The sequence below is a fragment of the Berghia stephanieae genome, chromosome 7, assembly GCF_034508935.2.
Source record: "Berghia stephanieae isolate SIO BIC M18660-M18661 chromosome 7, UCSD_Bste_1.3, whole genome shotgun sequence".
NCBI classification, from domain to species: domain Eukaryota; kingdom Metazoa; phylum Mollusca; class Gastropoda; order Nudibranchia; family Aeolidiidae; genus Berghia; species Berghia stephanieae.
Window position 1 is genome coordinate 37,578,342 of NC_088366.1, and position 12,799 is coordinate 37,591,140.

Here is a 12,799-nt window from a genome sequence, read left to right on the forward strand (position 1 = left end):
AAATAGGGATCAGATGTAGATTCCAAGAGCACACCACCAATGTACTTAGTTTGAAATCACTTAAAAGTCTCATCCAGACACAAGCACAAATCCCAACAAAGAGGAACACACTCAAATGCCTACATTATACATTCAAAACAAAAATAATAATACATAACAGAGAGATGATTTACAAGGAAAAACATATCATCTCCCAAAACAATAACTATGCATTTGACTGTTTCCCTCCCAGCTAGGACTCCGGCCAGTGCCAGGACAAAACCAAGTAATCTCATTCCGGGACAAAGACAGAAAGCATGTTGGAAAACAGATATAAGGGGATAGAAGACACAGTATGTACCTCCCTGCCCGCTATGGGAGGTCAGGATCCCCACCCAGTATCTGAATTTAACGTTCGTCTCTGACCGATAGGACCAAATAAGGACATGCTGTTGAGGTATCTTAAAACCATCTTAAACTCTTGAGACTTAATTAAGGCCATGTTGCGAGTCTGCTTACCACAAAAACACATCAATTTATCTTGAATTAACAGTTTGGGATTAAAATTATTTAGTGGTAAAGTGCTAACATATTCATTTTAAAGAAATCAAAGTGCTAAATAAGTAAATCTAGGGAAAATAAATTCTTCGCAGAGGAAAATTGCTCATGACCACACTGACTGCTCTGCTGAGTATAATCATAAATTAAAAAGAAATAAAATTAATAACAACAACAAAAACCTGAGTAGAATAAGGTGTGAATAGTTTACATTTGATATCAAGAATGAATTCTTGAAGTAAGAAAATAATATTGCGATCATAAATTCAACAGGACAGATGCTGGGTAATTTCACAAACAATGATGCCTTGATTGCTATATTTGTGATGAATGCAATGACATAAGACTTCAGTATCAGCATTAGTGTATTCATTTGAAAAATATTTCAATAACAGATGGACACTTAAGAACATTTTCATGTTTTTAAAAAATATGACTAAGATGTTTTGTATGCAGTAGGAGCTTAACAGCACTTACAACACTTTAAGTCATATCATCAACGAAAAAAAAAAAAAAAACCATTAAAAAAAAAACAAACTAAAAAGATGAAAAGGTCAAAAGATTTACAGATCTAGAAAGCCCATAGAGAAGAAAAAATTAAGGGGACTTCCGTCATACACTAAAATAACACAATTTTAAAAAATGTATTATGTATTTACCCACAAAACTTTAATATTGATTGATTACAGTGGAACCCTGATAAAGCCAATACCACCAGACCAGAAAGATTGGTTGACATTAAGTAAGGTAACTTTATCCATTACTAATGGAACACACAACCCAACAAGAGGTGTTGACTTTGAGCTGATGTTTTTTGACTTTATGTGGATTCCACTGTAAAATAACCCCCTACTCGAAGTCTTGAGTTAATTATTTTTGATCAAGGTGAGGTCTATTTATTGATCAATATATAAACTAAAAGTTATCTGACAAAAATGTAAAAAGAAAAGATGCATCCAAACATAGACACAGGACACCAAGTGAGACACACTCAAATTATCATAGAAATAATTTAATAACATATCACATATAAAAATGATGACGATTAACCGGGGATTGGGGTGGGGGGAGGGGGGGGTGGGGGGGTGGAATTACACACTTGACTTTTTCTCTCTAAAACACAGATTGTACACAAGGATAGGGCAAAACCACGTCATCTCCCAATTGGTAGATTATGGATAGAGAGTAAGGAATAAAATAAGGACAGATATAGAGGGATAGAAGAAACAACAAAAGTTGACCTCCCTATCCATGTCAAAGCCATAGCCAAATTTAATCAGAATTAAATAAAATTAATCCCAATCAGGAGTTTATTATAGTAAACAGCTTTAAAACCTTGACTATTTTTACATTAATAAGTGGATATATATAACATTCTTGTACTTTGACATAACAAAACAAATTCAAAGTGAGATGAATAAATTTACATCATGTACATGCATAAGTAAAAACCTAGACCACTGTTCATCCGTAAAATATTATACTTTTAAAATACATTCGACCAATTAACACAATTGTAGATAAAAAGTTGAATAACATTATCAAGACTATGATTAGATCAAAAATAAAAGAGCAAGCCAAACATTCACTGATTATAATGGAATTGGGCGGGTAGAATTATGTCAACAAAATATGTTATTCATGTATTCCATTACTTCATAATATTGCATTTTAATGTATGAAATTAATCCTAGTCCATTTTATACATTAAAAATATTAACGATGCAAATCATAAAGTCATAAGGAACAAATCAGCACAAGGTACAGTAACATCCCCTAACTATACCTTATGTTTTGTTTTCATTCAAAACCATAACAGTTTGCTATAATCTTTTCTTTAAACATAATTTTGTTTGCATGAAAGAAAGAAACAATTTCCCTCTTAATTGCATTAAAAGGAGACTTAAAGCATAACAAAACTTTAATTTATTCCAAAGCTTATTCTTTTGATAAGACTTCCTGTTCACATTACTATCTTCAACAAAATACTGCGTAGTACAATATGATGCAAGACGGTCAACAGCTTGTCTGGGTTAATAGTAAAATAATGAAAATGATCGAAATTACAACTCCCTTTGAGAAGTGTCAGTGCAAAAGAAAACATCAAGTATTTAACCATCCTCTTAAATCTAAAATAATATTGTGAATAGGAGAAATCAAAGATAACACACACACACACACACACACACACACACACACACACACGCACAAAGCACACACAAAAGGCAATAAATATCAGATAGCTGCTAAGATACAAAGTATCAGCACTTGTTTATTTGCTCTTTAGTGAGGGTGATTTTAATCACACTGCATTTGCCATTTTCTAAATTCTCTAAAAATTCAGATTTTCAAAAACAAACAAACAAAAAATAATAATAATAATAATAATAAATAAATACACAAATGTTAATTTATTTTTTTTAAAGTGTGTGTTTTGTGACTCGACAGTGATGCCATAAATAAAGTGGACCATAGAGTCATAGCACATCTCCATTAGACATAACCAGCAAATGAATTTACAAATGTTTTTTCTCGAGCAGGAGTGCACAAAAACACTACTGGAATGAAAACGTTTACTTCAGATAATAAAATAAAATCAGAAATCAGACCACATCACATGCAACATTCAAACTACGATGACAAAAATGTACTCTTACTCTTACTATTGAGTATTTAAAAGAAATTAAAAAGCTACTCTTTTGATATCAAAACTTACAATCAACTCATTGACACAGCAGATGTAACAAGATGGATGGGCAAGACTGTTATTTGCGATCCCAGTCTAGAGATTTTCTAACAAGAAATCCCCAAATATTTATCTGAATATTATTACAAACTAACCATTTTAATTAAGACAGCAGTAATAGCAGAGCTGAAGAAAATGTGTAATTTTGATTGAAAAAGGTGTAATTTTGAAGGAAAAAGTGTAATTGTGCAAAACAAAGGTACTATTCAAACATATATCACTCATGCCTCATAATTTTAGTTTGCACCAAAGTGAATTGAGTGACACAGAAAAATAAATAAATTCCAATTTAATGCTGACCTCAGCTTAGATATGAGAGCTATTCTTGATTTTTTTTTTAAAATACCAAAGCCTTGTTTCATAGCAGATGAGTAGAATAGTCATGTCTCAGTTATCATAAAACCTCCAGTCTAAATCAATTTTTTCATCTTCCATATCTCCCTCCCCTTCTCTCTTTCTTTCCTTTGCAAATATAACTAACTATAAATCATGACCATAAATATGAACATTTTTATATAGCCCATTACCAACACGTTCAATACCTTTTACAATGTTTCATTTATTTCTCCAGCACGCCATAGAGAACCACATTTCTATTTCATATATCACCAGTCAAACAGTTAGGCATTTTCTTCTTTATACTAACACTACTCTTATAAAATCCATAACTGCCTATAGCCAGATACTCATTCACACCTGAGTTGATGGGTTATTGTGTAAAGTGCCTTACCAAAGACACAACATCTGGACCAGAATTCTCCATGATCCCTATCACCCATCCGAACACTGACCATGCTAAACATTGCTTGACTCTTGTAACAAGATGAGACACTGTACTGCTGAGTCACCAAGCCACAAACACCTTTCTTATTTTCAGCCTCTACCTTCTTCTCTCTAAATAAATAATTCCAAAATTTTATTTCATTAACTTTTTCTCTCTGGTCATTTTCAGCGTGCACTTTGTCTGTCGCCTGAAGAAAAAGACCAAAGTCTGAAACGTTGTATTATTTCACTTTATGAGCCATATTTACTCTTGATATTTTCATTATATTTAGTTAATATAACGTCCACTTCTCAAAATTCCAAATGTGGTGGCATACTGTACATGACATATAAATTGATCCACATATTACACAGCCATCAATGATTCAATCACACTGGAAATAGTTGTGGGGAATGAGCAAACAAGGCAAAATCTTCATATTGGTTTGGCTATGTACATTCTTTAAAAAAAACATCAATTTCAAATAAACATTCAATTCCAAGAAAAGTTCACTTTCTAGAAAATATTGTATTCCATGCTATTCATACCGACTACTTAAAAAGAGCTAAAACAGTTAAGACAAGATCTGTCAGAGGAGAGCTTCATTCATTTTGAATGATATTATGTTAACATTTAAGGTAACATTGAAGAATCCTCTGTCTTTTAGTTTAAGAGATAATTTCAATATATAATCAGCCATGGGATCAGAATTCATACAGGGCAATGAGGGATTACTGTTATAATGGACTCAAAATAACTTTATACTCTCAATACCAAGTCAAATTTGCCTGCTTCACACTCGGGCAAGGAATTTCTTTTATGCTATTATTATAAATCTGGACATATAAGGTAAGCACATTATCTTAATAAGCAGAGAAAACTGATGGTGAATTCTTTTTCTTTAAAAAAAAAAAGGTTTTAATGCAAGATATTTCAAATTTTGTCATCGTTGATCAATTTTTGGCATAACTCAAGAGAATCCATGCACAGGATGCCTCAAATTAACACCAATCCCTTATCTCCCAACTATGAGCGCCACCAGAATTCAGGCGAGAAGAGTTAACCCAAAAAGTAGCCTACAAACTGAAAGACCTCACCCAATTACCCCCATTAAAAACCATCATATATAAAGCTCCCAAAACATCACGACTCAAATCCAGAGAGCCCTTCTGCCATTCAGAACTGAAAAACTTCGTTATTGGGGGGAAGCCTGGAGGAAATACTGGACAAATACCACATAATCTTTCACTGCCCTGTGACGAGATTGGCGGGTGGTTTTGAGGCTGTCCTCAACTGTGGTGACGAATTTAAAGACTGGCTGGAGACTTCCAGTGTAGCCATACGCTACTACTACTAATTTTTGGCATCTGGTGCAGCTCCATAAAATATTTAATAATAGAAGTTGGAAGAGTTGGTCACATATTGGGATTTCCAGTTAGTGACTGAGGAATATTTATGTATGTGACTTATTGCCCACAAATGAGTAATATGTTGGGTGAACTCCATGCTGAAAATTGATCTGTAATCTAAATTTTGAAACAGGAATCTTGTCAAAATCTAAAAAGCTTTAAATACATCCACGTGAAACTCACATGTTCTAGAGAGTCACTCTTTAGACATTTTTGAATGAAGTCACTATGCAAATCAACGTATATGTTCCAGCACAACAACAGCGAATATATGCCCAACTGAATAGATTGTATATCAAACTTTGAAAACCAAGCTTGATCTTCAATAAGACTTCCTATGTTTCTGTGTACACATATAAAAAAATTTTGTCGGTTTAAAATTATGCCCTTTTTCCAGTTTCTTTTTTGACATTCCTCATATAACTTTTATTGAATTAAAAAGAAATTAATTTTCTGACATTGAAACAAATGGCATTTATTATCATATTTACTTTTTTTTTTTCAAATGGCATCTTCTTCATTCTCATATTGCAGTTATGGTCACATATCAAGGTAACCCAACTCTTACTGTGTTAGTTCGAGAGAGATGATATTGAGAAATTTTTTAAAGAGTGTGGCTTTTGCAATGTTTGGATCACCTGCCTATTCCAGTTAAATAACAAAATTGTGGTTAGTTTTTTTTAGACGAAAGAGTGGGGGAGGGATAATTTTACTGCACACAGAGCTTGCACAGTTAGAGTCGGATGCCCTCAAATGCCCTTGTATTAAACAAGGAAACACTGCATCACACTGTCTTGAACTAAGAACAGCCGCTCACATTCTCTTCTTGAAATTCTGACTGTTAATAATAAATAACTAGAAATTAAAATTCAATTTATTCAAAAGGAGGATAATGTGTGGGTTTTTTTTATATCTTTCATCTCTTGTGTCTAATCTTCTGCTCCCCTTACAAAATGAAAAATCGGTAGGTACGTAATGATGACGAAGTAGAAAGAGAGTTGTTTCCAAAATTGTATTAATAGGCATATGAAGCATAGCAAATAGAGTATTTATAGTGTGCAGTAATTATATTTATCTTTATCCCAAATAATATCCTCATTATTGTTAAAGATATGATACATTTGTCTTTGTAAACTTGGGACACTCTATACATAAACAAACTTTAACAAAGTTTTATCTGTTAAGCTCTTCCAGCTGTGGCTGTTGCTGTTGTGGGATTATTTTGGGCCACTTGCGCTGCTTTCATTTTTAAAAGTGTCCAATCAAAGGTGTAGTCATAATGATAGTTCAATGTCCTAAAAAGTATGCGGAACAATTGCCTGAGATACATGTAGTCAGGTGCTTCTTCAAATCGCAGACCTCTGCAATAGTTTAGGTACATGGCGAATTCAGCAGGAAAGCCCTTGCACAATACTTCAACAGGGGTTGACATCTTTTTCTCACTTATTTTATCATATTTTTGCTTCTTGGTTTGGGCTTTCAGACCTTGCCACGGAAGACTTCCACGATTAAAATACATCAAAACATAACCAAGGGATTCCATATCATCACGTCGACTTTGTTCAATACCTAAATGAGCGTTTATGCTGGCGTACCTTGCAGTTCCTGTGAGATTTTTATCCTCACGATAAGCAATGTGTGTACGAGTTCTATTGTCTCTGTACTTTTTAGCCAAACCGAAATCGATAAGGAACACTTTGTTACAATGCCTTCCTATACCCATTAGAAAATTGTCAGGCTTTATATCTCTGTGAATAAAATTTTTGTTATGAACATATTCAATACGTCCGATCATTTGGTCAGCGAGCATAAGAACCGTTTTCATTGTAAACCTTCTGGAGCAGAAGTTAAATAGGTCCTCAAGACTGGGGCCTAACAAGTCCATGACCAAAACATTATATTCTTTGTCATTGTTGGCATAAGAACGTATGTGTGGAATTCCAACGCCTCCTTGAAGAATCTTGTATAATTTGCTTTCGTATAAAAGTTGGGGGTGTTTAGCTTTGTAAGGTTCGAGTTTAACAGCAACCTCTTCCCCATTTGTGATGTTAATTCCAAGGTATATGTCACCGAATGATCCACTACCTATCTTACGTACGAGTCTATATTTACCACAGACGACAAACTCGCCTGATTTCTGCTTGGTTTTATCGACACCTTGTTCCATTTTTGTGTTTCAAAAATTGGGACAACGACAAATATAGAATCTCCATTGACACAGACTGGTTGCCATCTCGGTATTTTTCTGTCCTTAGTTTTGGAACTCTTCTGTTTCAAATGTGCAAAAACAGTTGTTAGAGTATCCCGTCAACCTACAGTGAACATGCGCAACAACACTGAATGTTTATCAAGTTGTTTATTTACCTAATTTTTAGGTGGCATTTTTTACGCACCGTTTTTAGGTATACGTTGGAGGTGTATATGAACGCACCGTTTTTATGCACCTCCGTTGGAGGTGTAAATTGTCACGTTTCTGTAGAACGAGCTTACGTCTCAATGGGAAATTAGCTTAAAAGGCGACTATGAGTTGTTATTTTACAAACCTGTTGTTAGGATATCTTGTGTTGACAACGCCTCTCAGTCGTCCTGTGAATACAACTCACCATGGTTATATAAACCCAAGCCAGGCCGCAAATCGTCACTTGCTATTCTTCGCACAATGGAGGGTTGATTGTGTGAGAAACGTTTGGGGCCGGAAAATAGCAAGGCATAAGTGCAGGTCAATGTAAACGGGTGACCAAAATCATTGCGTAGAGAAGGCAAATTAAGACTGCAAAGTCAGTCGATCTAAAACTAAAAGAGATCAATAAAATCATAGAACAGAGAAGGCAGATCCGTTACTATGCATATGTCCCAATAAAGCAAGCACGAGATTTAGTGACTAGTGTTAACATCGAGCACTTTAAAAGATAATACTTACAATTGGCACAGCCGATCAGTACCTATTCCTCCCGTTAAATAAGGCAAAATAATATATTGTCATTCCAGATAAAAATCCAAACTAAAAGCGACACACATCAAACTCTAGTTTAAGTCTGTATGTGTACTGAACCCAACTCAAGTTAAAGCAGGAAAACAAAAATGGACCTATCTATACAAAAAGTAGACTCTATATAAGAGTTAGCAAAACAACTCAAAATACCAGAGGAAAAAAACATTTTCATGGTGTGAAGAAAAAGTGAAAGAATAGAGAGAAAGAGAAGAAAGAAATCAAAAAGAAAAGGAAGATAGAGAAAAACGTTTGCGCATGCGTGAAATAGAAAGAGATATTGCGGTTAGCACAAGAAACTAAGGGCCTAAACAGAGTGGGCACGGACGCGTCGCCGACGCGGCGCGGAAGCGTTTTCCAGGCATTTTTTTGACGCGTGAAAATCTTATTTACAAACGGACTGTGTGCTGCATTTGAGTGGACGCGTTTTACAAGCGGTGCGGAGGCGGGTGTTTTTTTGATGCAGCGGTAAAAAAATGTGCCGCGTGTGCACTTGCCGCTGAAATAAAATTACCCGCGTCACATCTCGCTGCCGCACAAGACGTGTTCTCTTTTGGTGGTGTGTAATCAAAAAATTGTATTGTTTTCGTGATTCACATCAAAATGGAGACGGAAGCACTACTTCAAGCAGTTGAAAAAAGAACCTGTTTATACAACAAGGAAGATCCAAACTACAGCAACAGGAATTTCATCAATGCTGAGTGGAAGAAAGTTGGCAGTGAAGTCGGGTGCAGTGGTAAGTCACAATTTTATTCAATTACTTTCTTCTCTCTCCCTCGCTCTCTCTCTCTCTCTTTCTTTCTCTCTCTCTCTTTCCCTCTCTCTCTCTCTCTCTCTATCTCTATCTCTCTCTCTTTTTCTCTCTCTCTCTCTTTCTCTCTCTCTCTCTCTCTCCTCTCTCTCTCTCTCTCTCTCTCTCTCTCTCTCTCTCTCCTTTTTCCCCTCTGAGATAAATCTATTGACAGACAATTTATCATGTGTTAAAGCACTTTCTGTTTTGCCACGGCAATGTTCCTTGGGGGATAAGAAATAGTTGCTGAATCTTTCTCTCACTTGCATCCCACTTTTGGTTGCTCTGTTTCTCGACTGTTGCATTCCATCGTGTGTTGGCTCAGCTACATCGTCATCAGCACGTTGTACCACAGATCTAGTCGGTTCTTGTATGAGGATGAAATTATGTAGCACGGTGATGGCCTTGATTATGTCTGTAGCAGCATCAGGCTGCTCATCAATTTGACGTAGTAATATGCGCCACATCTGCGAAATTTTTCCAAGGGAACATTCAACTGAATTTCTCGCACGAGATAATCGATAATTGAAAATCTCTTTGTCCAATGTTAATTGGCGGTTGGGAAAAAGCTTCATCATGTTTTCTCTCAATGGAAAGGCATCGTCAGCTACGAAAACAAATGGAAGGGTAATGCCTGTTTCTGGTACCTCTGTGTCCTGTGGCAAATCTAGTTTGTCGGCCAGTAGTCTTTTTCCAAATTCAGAGCGAGCAAAAACGCCACCGTCGCTATTGCTACCGCATGAACCCACATCAATTATGATAAATTTGCCATCTGCGTCAGTGACAGCAAGCAACACAATGGAAAAATAGCCTTTGTAGTTGTAGAACTTTGATCCAGATCGGTTAGGCTTCTTGATCCGAATGTGTTTGCCATCGACAGCACCCAAACAATTTGGGAAATCAAACCTTTCATTGAAACCATGAGCGGTTTTTAGCCACAATTGTCGGTCTGGGGTAGGCATGACTTCCCTCTGAAGTACATCCCACAAAACACTGCATGTTTCTGTCGTGATACTTCTGACGGTTGAAACGCCGGCTCGAAAATGGAAGGATAGCGAAACATGACTCTCTCCAGAACATAGAAACCTGAAAAAGCCAAAAGTACAAAATTATCATTTGATTGAATATATCATAATATAGCTAGTGTAGTTAGTTAGCGCACAAGAAAACCCCATCAAAATCGGGCACGGCAGGGAAAATATCCCAAATTTTGCACAAAAACTCATTTGTGCGTATTATTTCTGAATGGCTGAAAGTACTAAGATTATATAGAAGGAGTTTTCCTAGCGGATTTGTATACGCAATTTTTGTTAAAAACATGGAAGAATTTTTCCTGCCGTGCCTGATTTTTGCGCTAAGTACATAGGCTAATATCATTTTTATTACTTTTATTACTTCTATTTTCCACAGACATTGATGCTAAAAAGCGATGGAAGCAATTGAGGGACTATTTTTTGAAGGCCTTACGTGAGCCACAGAAATCTGGATCTGCTGGTGGTGTGAAGAAAAAATGGTACCTCTTCGACCGGATGCTCTTCATCAAGCCCTACATTATTGATAGGAAAACTTCGAGCAATATGGACCCTCTGTCTCCAGAGGACACCGCAGGGGACGATATAGCGTCCCAGGACAACACGCCCTTCCTTTCAATGGAACCACCTAGGCCACAGACATCCACACCATCCGATGTTCCAAATGATGAGACGGAAGTGTTGATAGACCCTGAACTAGAAAGCGATGATCGGCAACCACAACGCACAAATGTCGCCAAGCGTGCCAGGAGGCTATTTCCTCAGCAGCGATCATCGCAGTCTCGTTTCGACATTGAAATGCTAGAGGCAACTAAACGTTTGGGTAATAACAAACAGAAAGAATTAAGTGAAGAAGAACATTTCTGCCAAAGCCTTGTCCCAAAACTCAAACAACTGAGCCCCCTGGATAAAGTAGAGTGCCAGGCAGAAATATACATGCTATTGCTGAGGTACATGAGGAAAGGAGAAAACAGGCACGATCAAAATATTCACTCTCAATCCTATTCCAGTACCAATACTGCCACTGTCAGTGATTCTTCTCTTGATATTCATTACCATCAGTACAATCAAGGCTCAATACCTGAAACATCACAAACTATGCCCAACTATGAAGGCATCTCTCAAACTCAATCACAGTATCGACAATACCCCGAATTTCAAGATTAAAGATACAATTTTTTAAGTGTTACCTTGATGGGTTTGTGCATTATTCATTCTAATAATTAATTCATTTCTTTTTATATACTCGTTTTGTTTTAAACAATACTTCCAATCAGCTTTAATCAATCAATAAACCTGTTTTTATTTTTAAAATTTCTTTGTAGTGGTAAATTTCTTACAATATGATAATATGAATTTCGTAACCACCCTCCCCCCCCCCCCCCACACCCCCTTGGTCCGGCGGTAGGCGGGCTCTGGTGTGGTCATACTTCTTGTTAGGTGCTTGACTGTCGTCTTTATCCTTTTTGCACCCTCCTCTTTCCTTCGTTTCTGTGTTTCTACTTTTGTTGAGTGGTGAATCACAAGTATGAACTTGACCTGGAGCGACAGCGGTTCCTGTGCGTCAACTTGATACCCTGTACATAGGTTAATTTGCTACATTAGATGAACCGAGTACTCTGTACACAAAGGGCGGTAGAAATTCCTGTGTGTGTGATCACTTTGTGGATCATTTGAAGCTGGCTGTCGTTCAGGAATGGTGTAATGCATTTTTATTGAGATGATTAGTAGGATTTCGATGTAAAATCATCTCTGTGGTCATCATCATATCTTGTCGCGCCAGTGAGTCAGCCAGTCCCGGGCAGTCTGGTTGCATTCCCTCAGGTCAGCATTGGTGCAGTGAGGTCCCAGCGAGCATTCGGACAGGATGTGGTCCATGGTCTGTCTGGGGTGACCGCATGGGCATTCAGTGCCCGGTGAGATTTTCCATTTAAAGAGGTTGGTGGCGGTGTTTCCCACCTTTGCTCTAGCTCTGTTCAACGCCACCCAGTCTTTTCTCTTGAGGTCTGTGCCTGCTGGGAGCTTTTCTGTTGGGGGCTGGAGGGCATCGTTTGCTGTCTTGTCCCATTCTAAAAGGATCTCTGTGGTGTCCAGGGATGATATTTTATTGTAAATCATCCCTTCAAACCCCCATTGTCTCGTCATGTTTGATTCACCGCTTTCTTTACTCACTGCTGTCATTCTTACTTATTCCCATGGGCGCTTATATGACCTTATTGTGTCGCAAGTGCCCTAAAACCCTCAACAAACAAATCATTGCTGTCATTCTTACTTTTTCACAGGGCACTTATATGACCTAAGTAAGTCGCAAGTGCCCTTAAACCCTTAACAAACAAACACCCCTTTGATAAATGCTATTTACAGTGCTACTCCTGACGGACAAAGCACGTGTAACATTTAGGACACACAATAAGCAGAATTTTGGGCGCTATTACAATAGTTTTGACCAGGACAGTGCCCTAAAACCCCCAAGAAGCAAACAAACAGTCCCTATTTCTCCTGAATGCGAGTGTTTATAGCGTATTAGCACTGTA

At 37.0% G+C, this 12,799-nt stretch overlaps 1 protein-coding gene and 1 pseudogene across 2 annotated transcripts in view; one reads left to right on the forward strand and one right to left on the reverse strand.

The window, feature by feature from the left end:
- The window catches only part of LOC144977186 (casein kinase I pseudogene), a 9,643-nt pseudogene extending 1,907 nt beyond the window's left edge, over positions 1–7,736 (reverse strand). The window contains exon 1 of the transcript XR_013646260.1: positions 1–7,736. This exon is cut by the window's left edge and continues 1,907 nt beyond it. The product of XR_013646260.1 is annotated as a casein kinase I pseudogene (transcript).
- A 1,091-nt stretch (positions 7,737–8,827) lies between these two features.
- Positions 8,828–11,567, forward strand: LOC144977187 (uncharacterized). Its single transcript, XM_078922119.1, has 2 exons — positions 8,828–9,180; positions 10,645–11,567. Exons 1-2 carry the CDS (start codon positions 9,048–9,050, stop codon positions 11,430–11,432), a joined length of 921 nt encoding a protein of 306 aa, XP_078778245.1. The 5' UTR covers positions 8,828–9,047; the 3' UTR covers positions 11,433–11,567.
- Positions 11,568–12,799: the final 1,232 nt, after the last annotated feature.

Coding starts and splice junctions, on each gene's coding strand:
- LOC144977187 (XM_078922119.1), top strand. CDS start 9,048: ATGGAGACGGAAGCACTACTTCAAGCAGTTGAAAAAAGAACCTGTTTA. Junction 9,181..10,644: donor CAGTGAAGTCGGGTGCAGTG/GTAAGTCACAAT, acceptor TATTTTCCACAG/ACATTGATGCTAAAAAGCGA.